The following is a 13,332-nucleotide window of genomic DNA, read 5'->3' as shown; positions in this document are numbered from 1 at the left end:
TCTTAGAACATGGCAGTGCCTCTCTCCCGTGGTCTGCTGTGGGGTACACGTCCTCATGTGCTGGGGTGGCGGTTAAAGTCATGGCTTGTGTACCTGTGCTCCTTGCACATGTTATCTCAGGGAGAGTAAAAAGAGGATGGAAGTGACCTAGGGAAAAGCTCAGCTGGGAAGTTCCCAGACCTTTTGTCACAGGCAAAGATCAGTGGTTTGGTACAGAGCCTTACACCTTTCCTCAGTGTGTTCCTCCATGGCATCTCCTCCTCAGCCATGTGTCGAGGTGTCTGGTATTCTGGCTGTGTGGGCCTTTATGGCACAGCCATGTCTAGCTTGGGTTAAGGGAATTTCTGATGTTTGGCACCACCGTCACCAGAACAAGCTGAGATGGCAGCCTGGCTTCGGAGAAAGAAACCAGTTGCTTCAAGGCCTGCTTCCACTTAACCTATCAGCAGCCCACAGGAGGCAGGCGAGAAAGGCCGTGGGTACATCCAGCTACGGAGCGATGCTTTTGTACTCCCCACGGAACATTTGTGCAGCCTTAGACTTAGTGACTGTTGAGTCCAGTGCACTCTGATCAGAAAGAGACCACAACCCACTCACCCCCACGCTTCTGCACATTTATTTTGCTGCCTGCAGCCTCAATGCAGGCGCTACCATGAAGGTAAGGAGGAGATGCTGGTGAATTCCACAAAGATGGCTTAAAATGGATTTACCCTGCCCTAGAAAACCCACTGCAAACAGTTTCCATTGCACACAGAGGCTGCCGGGCCTGCTTAGTTTACTTGGCATTTTGCATCAGTTTAACTTGGAAGCAGATGGATCCTTAATATGCCATTACCTAAAGCAGAATGCATGTAAAAATCACTGCCTCCCAGGACTGGTGTTTTGCCTGCTTGGGTGAGCAGCCATCCCAAAAGAAAGGAGTTTCACTCTCTTACAGTCAAGACAGAGCTAACATTGGGAGATTAATCTTTATTTAGTAAGACACAGATTATCTCTGCCAATTTTTCCATTATTAGCAGTTGTAGTTGCTTCAGCTACAGGATTAGTGACTCATTCCCTAGGAGTTCATTAAAATGGCCTTCTGAGCCCAGGTGAGCTCTTTGTTAAAAGCTGACTTTTAAACAAGCAGCAGCTGTCACAGTGGAACAGAGACACCGAGGCCCTCTGAGCTCAGGAAGTAAACAGAGAAGCAGAACACTGCTGTTTTTTTCAGTCGGGAGCAGACCAACATAGCATGACAAGGAGACCATCCTCGGGGAGGAGGTGAGATGAGCCACCTGCCTCTTGCAGTGGTACAGCTGGTGGTGCTGCTCCCACAGAGGATGCGTCATTCCTGCTCTGTTTCAGGGAGCAAGCTAGGAATAAGCAAGGGGAAGGTCACTCTGGGCATCTATCCCTGTACTGAACAGAGCTGGAAGAATGATTCCTTTTCCCTTTGACAACTGAGACATTATGTTCTGCTCTCCTCCAGGGAAACTCCAGCAGACCTGCTTCCACCCTGCAATAAGCTGAGCTTAGGGAAGGGTATCATGAAACTGATGTTGGATGGTGAGGTAGGAATGGTGACAATTCCTTCAGAGCCTGCCTTTTAGTTCCCTTGTCTCCTAGAGTGCTGCAGCAGTGACCCTTCTAGAGCCTGGCTCTGGCATTCTGCACCATCAGGAAGTTGCTGATGATCCCAGACACTGCCTTGGGTTCGTTCAGGTGCACAAAATGACTCCCAGGCACCTCAGCTATCTGGATGTGCTGGTGGAAGAAGACACAAGACATGGTCTAGGAAAGTATTCCCTCAGGCACACTATGCTTGCTGTGTTGTGCTCACAGTGGGGAGGTGGGGGATGGGGATGGGAGGACTGGGGAAATACTGTGCCCAGAGTGCGGTAACGACTTGGGCACCAGGGGCAAAGCTGGCTTCCCACCATGTGAGGACTTGCCGTAAAGGGCAAATCACCTAGTGGGGATGCCACCAAGGCAAGCTGCTTCATCGCTGCTGCTCTCACGTTGGAGTGGAGATTCAAGGATGGAGTTTGCTCTCACCTCTTTGAGGGTAGACTCAAATGCCTTCCGTAGTGCTTTCACAAAGTGATTTCTGCTGTCTAGCTTGTGCGGTATCAAGAGTCCATCTTGTGCTCTGAAAAGCAACAGCAAGGTTCAGAACAGCACAGGATGTGCTTCTGTCTTTGCTGCAGTCCCTGGCTGAAGCAGTGTCCCCAGCACAGTGAGATGACAGACTCAACTGCTCCTCCCAGGCTGCTGGTGAACAGCAGGGTTTATAGGGTCATAATAGAATAGTTTGGGTTGGAAGGGACCTTAAAGATCATCCAGTTCCAACCCCATGCCATGGGCAGGGACACATACCACCAGACCAGGCTGCCCAAGGCCTCATCCAACCTGGTCTTGAACACCTTCAGGGATGGGGCAGCCACAATTTCCCTGGGCATCCTGTGCCAGTGCCTCACCACTCCCGTAGTGAAGAAATTCTTCCTTATGTCTGGTCTAAATCTGCCCCTCTCCAATTTATACCCATTGCAGTCAGAGAACACTGCACAGCCTGGCTAAGCAGCTGTTTTCTGCCATACTCTGTCACTGCCCAGTAGCATCAGAGGGGCCCCAGGGATGGCTCCCGAACTAGTTGGAGTACACCATTCCTTGCCCCTACCCTGTCTTCCGCTCTTTTTCCGTTCATCCAGTTGCTACATCTCACTTTTGTCCCTTTCCTCACTCAGTGCTGCTGTTTTAAAGAGGCTGTGCCCTGCTTGGGGAGGGAAATAACAGGGCAAGCCTCCTGCACAGCCAAGATCATGCTGTCTCCCACCACGCAGCAGGTGATGGGACACAGTGACATCCCAGGCTCAAAGGTGTGTACTCTGTATGGCCTAGAGGACTTCTCACCATGATGTTGCATTTCTGGACAAGAAGGGAAATCCTTAAGGTTCATCAGACCAGCGAAGCCAAAACTGTACCTCATTTCTCAACTTCTAGCACTTCCCCTAAGTTCTGAGAGAGGCTTTTAACATCACCATACGGGCCAATGTAGCCAAAGCCCTGCACATCTTGCTCTCCAAGGAGATGGGAAAAATGCAGGCGAGGACTGACAGAACCATCTACCCATCCAGGCAGCTTAACAGCTTGTGGGGCTCTGCACAAGCCTCCCCACAGGTTCTCCCTGCCCCAGGAAGTGCAGGGGAGAGCTTGCAGAAGCTGGGTCAGGCCAGGGGCTCCAGGACCAGCTGGAGGAGGTAGAAGATGCCATGGTTTCATTTGCTTGCCCAGGCAAGAGCTTTCAGGATCTGCAACTGGGGGAAAAAACAGGCCAGGACGAAAGCAAGTAGGAACGGTGCTGTGGATGGTCCCACATTTGCCAGGATAGCAAAATGAAGGCACGAGTGTGGGGAGGACAGAGCAGGCCAGGCATTTCCTAGGTCAGTCTCGTACCATGAAGGCCCAGCCTGAAAATACAGCATCTGACCTGGAAGAGGTCATGCCAGCTGCTCCACGAGCCAGCTCAGCCCAGGGCAGTGATGGGGAACTGGGAAATGCTTCTCACGTGTGAGGCTGTACTGCTCTGCCAACTGGCTCCACAGTCTAGGTGGCTGCTGCAGAAGATTCCTTTCTAACCTTCCCCCACCTCCACTCAGGGCTGCAGGGAGGCAGCAAGGGTTGCTTTGGCTTTTGCCTCACTCACACAATGATGAGAACGCGGTCCTGAATCTTCTGCAGGAGCTTCACACACTGCTCCACGGTTAAGGACTCTCGATTCTGCTGCAGATGCAAAGACAGAGAGAGTGGCAAAGGTCAAGGACAGCAGCTGGAGGCAGAGGGTGTCCCTGACCCCTGATGCATCTGCGGCTCTGAAGGCAGAAGTGGCTGCAGCCCCAAAGCAGCTGCCGTTCTGGGACACGCCAGGCGGCCAGGCTGCGCATCAGAGTAGCTGGCTCTGCAAAGGCTCCTTCTGTCCAGCTGCGTTTCAGGGCTGCCAACAATACTGCCTGCTGGGATGCAGCACGTATGAGAATGATCTCATAGCAGAGAAAAGCTTTAAAAGTCCTTTTACTGAAAAGGAGAGAGTACACTGCTCCAGCTTCCATAGCCTGGCAGTTGCACAGGTAGAGGAGGCCCAACTTGCTCAAAAGTGACACAAAGCTCTCAAAATATGAAACATAAAGACTTTGCTCCACTCACTCTCTCCCCTCCTTATATGGATGACCTGAAAAAGCCAGCCTCAAGCATCCATCCATCTGCTATCTGAAGTCATAAAGGCAGGAAAATATGGCCAGGAGGCCCTGGAGCAGAGGAACTGCTGAAAAAAATCTGTAACATTTTCCAGTGACTCTGTAAGCTGAGTCAGTCAATGATCGAACGCAGGCTTTTTTAACAGCGGCCTTTAAAAGAGATATGGGAATTGGGGAAATAGAAAGTAAACAGTTGGGTGGAGGCAGGGCCTGGGCTCAGTGAGCAGGCCTCCTCTGTCTCTGAGTTTTCTGTAAGTTCAGGGCTTAGAAGCAGCAGGGTGCACATCAGAAGAGAAATGCTCACCGTATGGACTCTCATGTCTCTATTATACACCAGCCCTGGAAACGAAAAACAAGAGGTGTTCATATCTCACAGGAGCAGGAGTTGCTCTCCTTCTCCTCACCTTTAGGGTGTGCCCAAGACTTTCTGAGACAAGAGGAATAGGATTTATTCAGACTTTCCCTTTTTCCCTCCCCCTCCACCCCCCTTTCTTTTCTTTAGCCATTCCAGGACTCGAGCACCAACCCCAGTTGCGGGGAATGGAGAGCTCTGCCTCCAGTTTTAATTGATTCCATTCAGGCTGTGTAAACTCACAGCGAGGGCATCTTGTGCCCTGTGAAAGACAATGGCTGTTGGCATCGCTCCCTTCCCACACCCGGCGCTGGCCCAGCACTGTGATGAGCCCTCTCTCCCAGGAGCCCTTTACCAGCGGGTGTCTCGGTTGCTCCTCGCTGCAGTAGGATCGCCCCACCCTCTGCTGTCAGATGTCTGTTTGCTTCTAAGAGCCTGGGGGAGACATGGCAGAGAGATTGTTCTTCTGGAAAAGGGAGGAAGCGAAGCGAAAATAGCATGACAAGGTGACAGCAAGCTCTCCGGCTGCTTAAGAAAAGAGCAGGAAGAACCAGCAGCTTCTGGCAACAAAAGCAAAAGGTTTCACTGAAATTCCAGAGGACTTGAAAGGGGAAGTGGAAAGACAGTTTCTCCTTCTGGTTCCAGCAGCTGCAACTCTGTCCAAGGTGAGGGCAGGCAGCAGATGAAGAGGACAGACAGGAACCCACCTCTGCAATGCTGCCTCAGGGCTACGTGCTTTGGGAGCTTGCTGCTTTGCCTCTAGACTCAGTAATCTGTCAATCACCACCCGTTTTGATTTCAGCCATGCCTCAGTGTCCTGAAACAAAGATGTAGGGAACAGGAATAACCCCTTTCTTTTGAATCGTTTTACCCCTTATCAGAGGGTAGAAGAGGACATTTTGCTCTTCAGCATCCCTCAGAACTGGTGCCAGTTATGGACTTCAAAATGCCCACTTCTGGGGAAAAAGGAAAAGCAATACTTAAAAGGCAAGGTAGAAACAGAAAACTCTGCATTCTGTAAAGAATTCACTAACTTTTTACCCCTGCAATCTTTTCTACCCCTTCCTACTTCCCTTTTGAGTCAAGGACAACTGTCCAAAAGAACAAGAGAAATCTGGTATCTTTCATCTCTCTGACTCTGGGTTCCTGTCCCACTTCTGCCAACCAAAGCCCCAGCACCTGGTAGCGATAACGGCAGGTTGGGAATGTATCTTTGTGACCAGCCAGAAACCAAAAAAGAAATCCGCCAATCTTGCACCCAGGTCACTCACCAAGCTGTGGGCAAAAAGACAACCTTAGCTGGCAGTTGCTTGGACAGAGGTTCCAGTTCCCTTTGTAGAAAAGCACAGCACAGACAAGTGAATTGCAGTGCTACAGGACTGCAGGATGTGAAGCGCTACCAAGCATCCCCCAAGGGCCATCCTGAGCAAGGACCTCAGTCCACTCAACAAGGAGCAGATCCATGCCAGCCCTGAGATTTGTGTGACCTGTCAGGAACTGGGCACATCAGTGTTTTCTCTGAACAAGTGAAGAAGAAAACCAGCTATTTTTTATTTAAAAAAAGGGGAGAGGAGGCACATATGAAATCTAACCTCTGGAGCTAGAAGAAAGCCAAGACTTTCCAGCAGGATCAGCTTGTCCACCATCTCAGGATAAAGGAAACAGAACTGAGGAGACATGAAACAATATGAAAGGAAGAGACAACTGAGTGTTGAGTGATGTCTTCATCCTGATACACTGGAGAAGAGATCAGGGAGGGCCCCTCTTCCCCTGAGATTCAGGTCCCTTCATTCCTGTCCCATTTGTTGTTCCAGCTGCAGAAATCACAAACCCCATGAAGAAAGGATGTTTTACTCACCATTCCTGCCACAGCCCCACCTGCAAAGGAGAGAAGGGTGTTTAGTTACACACAGGACACCCTTGGGTAACAGGAACTCCTCTTCCCCACAGCAGGAGCTGTATTAGAAGCAGAAATGTATGTTGCACCAAGTGACAAAGCCCCAGCTACAGAGTAAAGCTTTCGCAGCAGGCAGAATGCAGGGAGAGAGAAGGGCTATTGGCCAGCTGGACTCCCTGTCCTCCGCCATCTCCATCTCCCAGGTAGCAAAGGCCAGGGAGGAGTTAAGAATTAAAACAGTGCGGTGTGCAGGTACTGTGCAGCTGAGGCTGGAGCAGCCCTGAGAAGCAAAACCCACATTGTGGCAAAACTTCATCATATCTCAAGCACAAAGGGATAGAGCCTGGAGTCTAGTTCCCTTCAGCAAGCTCCATGACCCACCAACAAGGGCCCTGCTGTCTCCAGGTTTGTGGCCTTGTGGGGACCAGGCAGGTAGGCTTCCTGCAAATTCTTCTGCCACAGTCCACACCTCTTTGCCTATCACTGTTCCTCCCTGGCGGCAGAGGAAAGGCCCACAGCAAGAGTTACCACTGTTGGTACCCCAGGGTCTTGAAAGCAGAGGCATTTCAAACAAGGGCAACGATTTTTTAATCACTCAAGCAGGAAGCTGGTACTTGACATAATATAATAAATATTCCAACACAGCTCATAGCAGCATGTCCTGTAAGTTAATTATATACTCCTGTTTCCGTAAATCTCACTGCTCACAAGGACAAGAGCCACTTACCCATACTGTGACCCATCAGGGTGAACCGTCTCCACTGCAAGGCTAAGTGGCAACAGACAAAAACAGACAGTACTGCATTAGAAACCAGAGCAGTGGCATTTTGATGCTTCTCTGCCAGCACAAGCCCCTTCTCCTGGGAGGGTTTTTGCACTGCTTAATTTGTTCCCTAATCCAGAAATGACATGACTAAGTAGGCCAGTTTTACAGAAAAAGGGCATCCACCACCTCATCTCCTTGGTAGGTGTCACACAGCTCTCAAGCACTCTCTCCCTTTGGCAAAAAAACTACAGCAAATTCCCATTTATTGCCAGACACGAGACTGGCAAGAAGGAAAAGAGCCTGACTGGGCAGCATCTGCTGGAAGACGGGGACCTTGACAGAGCACCCTGCTGCAGAGCATTCCACAAGAGCCATGAGGACACAGAGCCAGGTCCACTGCTTTGAGAAAAATATGATTATTCCAAGAGTGAAAGCTCTCTGCACCATTTAGCACATCAGGCCCTTCAGTCCATTTTTAGGGCACTCAGAGAGACTTACAGGAACATACTGCTCTGTCGGTGCTGCCCATCTGAAATACACCTCACTGAAAGACACGTTTTACCCGCTGGCACATCATAGATCTTCTAGAGGCTCTTTGTATACTGAATGAAGGATACAAAACTGCACATGCCACAACCTTTTCCAAGATCAGCATTCAGATGGGCAGATAGACCAGGAGTTATTAGGAGCCCGGGGCACACTGGCTTTCCGATTTCTTTGTGTGATACTAAAGCAAGCAGCAAGCTAATATCAGGGAGAACCCAAAGAGTCTCCAACTCACACCTAACACTGGTTAGAGGTCACTGGCTGTTTACTGTCACTCATTCTGGCAAAACTATTTACTTGCATCCACCACTTCACCACTACTACTTTTTAGTGTAGAAACACTTGCTTTCCAGGGCTTAGTGTTTCTTTCTCTCACAAAATAGTAAGAAAGTGGGATGTTTTTTCAGCCCGTAGTCACAAAGCACTAGCTAACATCAGGCTGAGGAGAAGCAGAGGGAACTGACCCCTTTTCTGGCTTGCTTGTTCCAAGAAGCAGGAGCAATGTACCACTCCCTGCAGAAACATCCCCTCAGGGGTCCTTTCAGCTACCCACCTGCTGCCACTCGGCACACATCGCTCACATAATCAAGAAGGTGGTAGGCAGAGCCTGCAGGTCGGTGGGATGACAAGCCATGGCCAGAAAAATCCATTGCCACATAATAGCAATCTGAAAGGGAGAGAGTATCAGATGTGTAGCCCTGCAACACAGCAAGAACCATCCTGATGAGCCAGACCTACCTTTGGGGAGCAGTGGAATGAGCTTGTCAAAGGTGTTGGCATTGTCCAGCCAGCCATGCAAGCACAGCACGGGGTGTCCCTCCAAGGGTCCCCAGGCCTTGGCTGCCATGTGGCCCCAGGGCACAGGGAACTTCAACTCCGAGAACATGCCCAAAATAGAGCGCTCCCAAGCGACTTCTCTGGAAAGCTACGTGCTCAGAGTATATCCCAGGGATCTTGTTAATGGCCCGGAGCTCTGAAAAGAGTAATATAGGTCTTTAGTAACTTTCCAGCCTCCTGTGGTCCTAATTAGCAGCTTGCTGATTTATAGCTCCCCATTCAACATCCCAAGCTGCCATCCCTGCCTGTCTGTTTGGGGAATCCTCTTCCCAGCACGTACTAATGATGCTCATAGAAAGAAACAGCCTTTCCCTAAGCAGGAGAAGAAAGCCTCCTCTCTGTGTCTCCACAGCAGCTGCAACCCAACCAGAAGGCGCTGGAAATCTGGCAAGAGGAAACTGTGATGAATTCCCCCAGCTAGCTGCAGTTAGCCAGGAACCTGTCCTAGACCAAAAAGACAATTTCGGTAATAAGGATGCTGCTTCCAGTACCAGACTGTTATCACTTTCTCCTCTTTTATCCCGGTGCATCTCTTCTTTCACACCACCAGCCCACACCTTTGAGAGAGCAGCTCTGCCACACAGCAAGCACCTGCTGCCACCCTCGCATGCATGGGATACAGGATAACAAGCAGCTAAGCACCTGCTTGGCCTCAGACCTGTCTCATCACTGCTGCATTGCCTGGCAATCACTGAGCTACATGGTACCTTTACTCGACCCCTGAGGCCCCTCATGGGCAGCCTGACTCATAGATCATAGACCTGTTTAGTTGGAAAAGACCTTTGAGATCACCGAGTTCAGCTGTACCTGTCCTCTACTAAACCATATCCCTGAGCACCTCATCTCTCCATCTTCTGACACAACCACGTCCCTGGGCAGCCTGTGCCAGTGCCTGAGAACCCTTTCAGTGAAGAAATTCTCCCCAATACCCAATTTAAACCCCGCCTTGTGCAACTCGAGGTCATTTCCTCTTGCCTGTCACTTGTTACTTGGGAGAAGAGATCAGCACCCACCCTGCTACAACCTCCTTTCAGGCAGCTGTAGACAGTGATAAGGTCTTCCCTCAGCCTCTTCTCCAGAGAAGAGCAACAAAGATGGTGAAGGGGCTGGAGCACAAGTCTTATGAGGAGCGGCTGAGGGATCTGGGGTTGTTTGGCGTTGAGAAACGGAGGCTGAGGGGATACCCTATCACTGCCTACAACTGCCTGAAAGGAGGTTGTAGAGAGGTGGGTGTTGGTCTCTTCTCCCAAGTGACAGGTGATAGGAAGGCGGAACGGCCTCAAGCTGTGCCAGGGGAGGTTCAGATTGGACATCAGAAAAAAACTTTTCACCAGAAGAGTCATCAGGCCCTGGAACAGGGAGGTGGTTGAGTCCCCATCCCTAGAGGTATTTAAAAGACAGGTAGACGAGGTACTTAAGGATATGGTTTAGTGGCAGACGCGTATGATTGGACTCGATGACCTCAGAGGTCTTTTCCATGCTGGCGATTCTATGATTCCAGCCTATACACCCCCAGCTATCTCAGCTGCTTCTCACAGGACTTTTTCCACAGCTTCGCTGCCTTCCTCTGGACGCGCTCCCGTGCCTCAGTGTCCTTGCACTGAGGAGGATTCCTCCAGCTCTCACTCCAGTGACCTGCATCAGACCTGCTCTCCCTCAAACAGGACGCTGAGACGCCACAGCCATTAAATCAGCCTCCGACAGGTCCCTGGGGAGCTGCCAGGACAGCGGGACCTGCCCGCCGGGCCTCAGGCGGGGTGTCCCCATCCCCTCCGCCCCCTGCGACCCCTCTCCCGCCGCTGCCCCAGCACAGCCCGACCCCCTCCTGTCCTACCGCGATGGCGGAGCCGGGCGGCGGGGCGGAACCTGCGTGGGGAAGGGGAGGGGATGTCCCCAGTCCCCGCCTCAGCCCGCCCCGGGCTGCGGGGAACGTCCTGGCAAAGGCGCGGGTTGCTCAGCTGCGGTCCTGGGATTGTGGGGTGGCGTGGTTGGAAAAGACCTTTGAGATAGAGTCCAGCCAAACGCGTCCACTGCTAAACCGCATCCCTGAGCGACTCATCCACCCGGCTTCTAAACACCTCCAGGAGTGGGGACTCAACCACCTCCCCGGGCAGCTGTTCCAGTGCTTAATAACCCTTTTGTGAAGAAATTTTCCCTGTTATGAACCTCCCCTGGCACGACTTGAGCCCATTTCCTCTCGTCCTATCACCCATCACTTGGGAGAAGAGCCCAGCACCCTCGTCACTACAACCTCCTTTCAGGCAGAGACCCATAAGGTCTCCCCTCAGACTTCTCTCCTCCAGCTTAAACACCCCCAGTTCTCTCAGCTGCTCCACCTAAGACTTGTTCTCCAGACCCTTTACCATCTTCGTTGCCTCCTCCGGACACTCCAGGACCTCAAGGTCTTTCTTGTAATGAGGGGCCCAAAACTGAAGACAGGATTCAAGATGCAGCCTTGCCAACGCCAAGTGCAGGGACACAATCACTTCCCTGGTCCTGCTGGCCTTCTTGCTTTTCTCGTAGCCCAGCTCTTCCTCCAGTCACAGCAATCCAGCTCACCCTCTTCTTCACACCCTGAAACCTCTTGCCTGTACAAACAGCTGAAACCATGGCAGCCTCCACCTCCTCCATCTGGTCCTGGAGCGCCTGCCCTGCCCCAGCTCCTGCAGGGTCTCCCCTGGGTAGAGGCAGGGAGAAGCTGTGGGGAAGTAGCCAATGCCTTGCACCGAGGCTGTGTTGGGATGGGGCTCTGTAAGAGTAACAAGGTTGGGATGGGTCTCTGTAAGAGCAACAAGGAGTTAACGATGTCCATGTGGTCTGAATCTACCGTCAACCTGCTGGGCATGATAGGGACAGGTAAGAAGCTGGAGTCACAGAGGTATGGCTGCGTTCTTGACTACCTCCAAAAGACATGTTCTGATAATGGAAACCGCCTGCACTGCAGCATCGCAGTGTGAGATGTTTTAACTGTGACCCAGGAGCATCGCAGCAACATCAAACAGGCTCAGTGCTTGGCACAAGTGCTGAACTTCTGTCACTCTCTGATGGAGAAACTCTTCTGAAGTCTGTATGCCTGCTGGAATCGTGTTGCTCCAGGGACGAGAGTTACTCTCCTGTACTGTGACCCATCACAGTGAACTCACTCTGCTGTGGGGTCAAGCCGCAGCAGATAAACAGCAGACAGCACTGCTCCACTCCTGCAAAACCAGACCCCTTGCAGCTAGAAAGCTTTCTGCACAATTTTCCTCATTAATTGCCCAGAAAGGGGGTGACTGCATATACCAGGCTTTGAGAAAGTCAGTACCTGTGTATGGCTGGGAATACTGCTTGCTGGTGCCTCCATTCCCTCCAGCAGTCAGAGTCTACCAAGCCTAACGCAGACCACAACCATTTCCCTTCAGGCAAGGACTCCGCAGTCAAACGGAGCAAAGTCAAACTGCGCTGTGAGCTGTGGGATGCCTTGCTGGAACAGTTGGAGGGAGCAGAATGAATGTCTGTTCTTAGGGAGTCATTTTTATATCGGTAATTGAAAACTCTCTGCTCGGCTCAGCACATCAGTCTCCTAAATTACACAATACATTTTCAGAACAGCCTGCAAAGCTTGAAAGAAACCAGCATAGAAGCTTACAGCCCTGTTTCTCCTGCATAGCTCAAACTCATCCTGGCAAAATAGGCTCTGCTCCACAGCAGTTGAAAGGTAACCTTGGGAAGCCATCACAGAGAAGAAATGAGAGTTATGCAGCTCACAGCCTCCCCTCCTGGTAAGCCATTAGAGAGAAAATCAGAACATGAATTCTTATAGGTTTGGAAAGTCCAGTGCATTGCTTTATCTTAGTCCTCCATGAAGGAGGAGCAGGAAAGTAGAACACAAGTGCTGGGGAGCCACGTGGCGGGAAAGAGGACACAGTACCATCTACATCTTCTTTCCTACAACTGTCAGAAGTGAGTGTCCTGATTACAAAAGGTGAAAAGCAGAGACAACTTGGCAGACCAGATTTGTGAAATGCGTTTAGTATTCAATCACTGCTGCTGCTGTTACAGAGGGCAGGGCGCTTCTATGAATTGCTGGGATTTGTTCATGACAAGCCACCAGAAAGCATTGGCATTGTTAGGCAGTGGCTACTCAGTTTGTGTTTATGCTGTCTATGGCTGGATTTGAGGAAGGGGACCCTGTGTCAGCAGCAGAAGTGACACAGAGCCCTCGCACAAACTTCTGTGGCTGGTAGGTAGGATGAAAGGCAATGGCCAGAACAATCCATTGCTAGTTAATGGCAGTCTGAAAAGGAAGGAGCATCAGGCATGCAGACCTGAGACATGACACACAGCCCATCCTTGTGTGCCAGTCCCACCTCTAGGGAGCAGTGGAATGAACCCATCAAAGATGGTGTCACTATCCAGCCATCAATCCCTTCAGGGTCCCCAGGCCTTGGCTGCCATTTGTCCCCAGGGCATGGGGAACTTCACCTCTGAGAATCTGCACCTGCAGACAACATCCTCTGAGCACTACATGCTGAGAACTAGTCCCAGGGGGCTTGTTAACAGCATAGATCTCAAGCCTTGCTTGGGATAATCCTAGAATCCTGATGTAAATGGTGGTTTGTGCATCACCACTCACAGGTCTTGAGCCCTCTCCCCCACCACCCGATACTCAAGCAGCCAGTAGGATCTGGGCTTCCTTTGCTTTGGGTCACACAGACGACCT

The 13,332-nt window shown here is 51.1% G+C and overlaps 1 protein-coding gene across 3 annotated transcripts; it reads right to left on the bottom strand.

Annotated features, from left to right (window-relative positions):
* Window positions 1-1,012: 1,012 nt before the first annotated feature.
* On the bottom strand, window positions 1,013-10,594 carry SERHL2 (serine hydrolase like 2). 3 transcript variants are annotated; one of them, XM_054054404.1, is made up of 12 exons: window positions 10,465-10,594; window positions 8,532-8,766; window positions 8,347-8,460; window positions 7,209-7,250; window positions 6,443-6,462; window positions 6,177-6,251; window positions 5,292-5,401; window positions 4,940-5,019; window positions 4,537-4,571; window positions 3,686-3,762; window positions 2,038-2,131; window positions 1,013-1,355 (listed from the first exon to the last, which is right to left on the bottom strand). In XM_054054404.1, exons 2-12 carry the CDS (start codon window positions 8,677-8,679, stop codon window positions 1,344-1,346), a joined length of 807 nt encoding a protein of 268 aa, XP_053910379.1. In that variant the 5' UTR covers window positions 8,680-8,766; window positions 10,465-10,594; the 3' UTR covers window positions 1,013-1,343. The 3 variants fall into 3 exon arrangements, with proteins under 3 accessions (XP_053910379.1, XP_053910370.1, XP_009554898.1); XM_054054395.1 differs by having other exon boundaries at window positions 1,014-1,746; window positions 3,686-3,759; XM_009556603.2 differs by having other exon boundaries at window positions 1,018-1,746.
* Between the last annotated feature and the right edge of the window lie 2,738 nt (window positions 10,595-13,332).

The sequence above is a fragment of the Cuculus canorus genome, chromosome 1 (genome assembly GCF_017976375.1).
Source record: "Cuculus canorus isolate bCucCan1 chromosome 1, bCucCan1.pri, whole genome shotgun sequence".
NCBI classification, from domain to species: domain Eukaryota; kingdom Metazoa; phylum Chordata; class Aves; order Cuculiformes; family Cuculidae; genus Cuculus; species Cuculus canorus.
The sequence above is the reverse complement of the archived record's forward strand: the minus strand, read 5'-3'. Positions and strand labels throughout refer to the sequence as shown.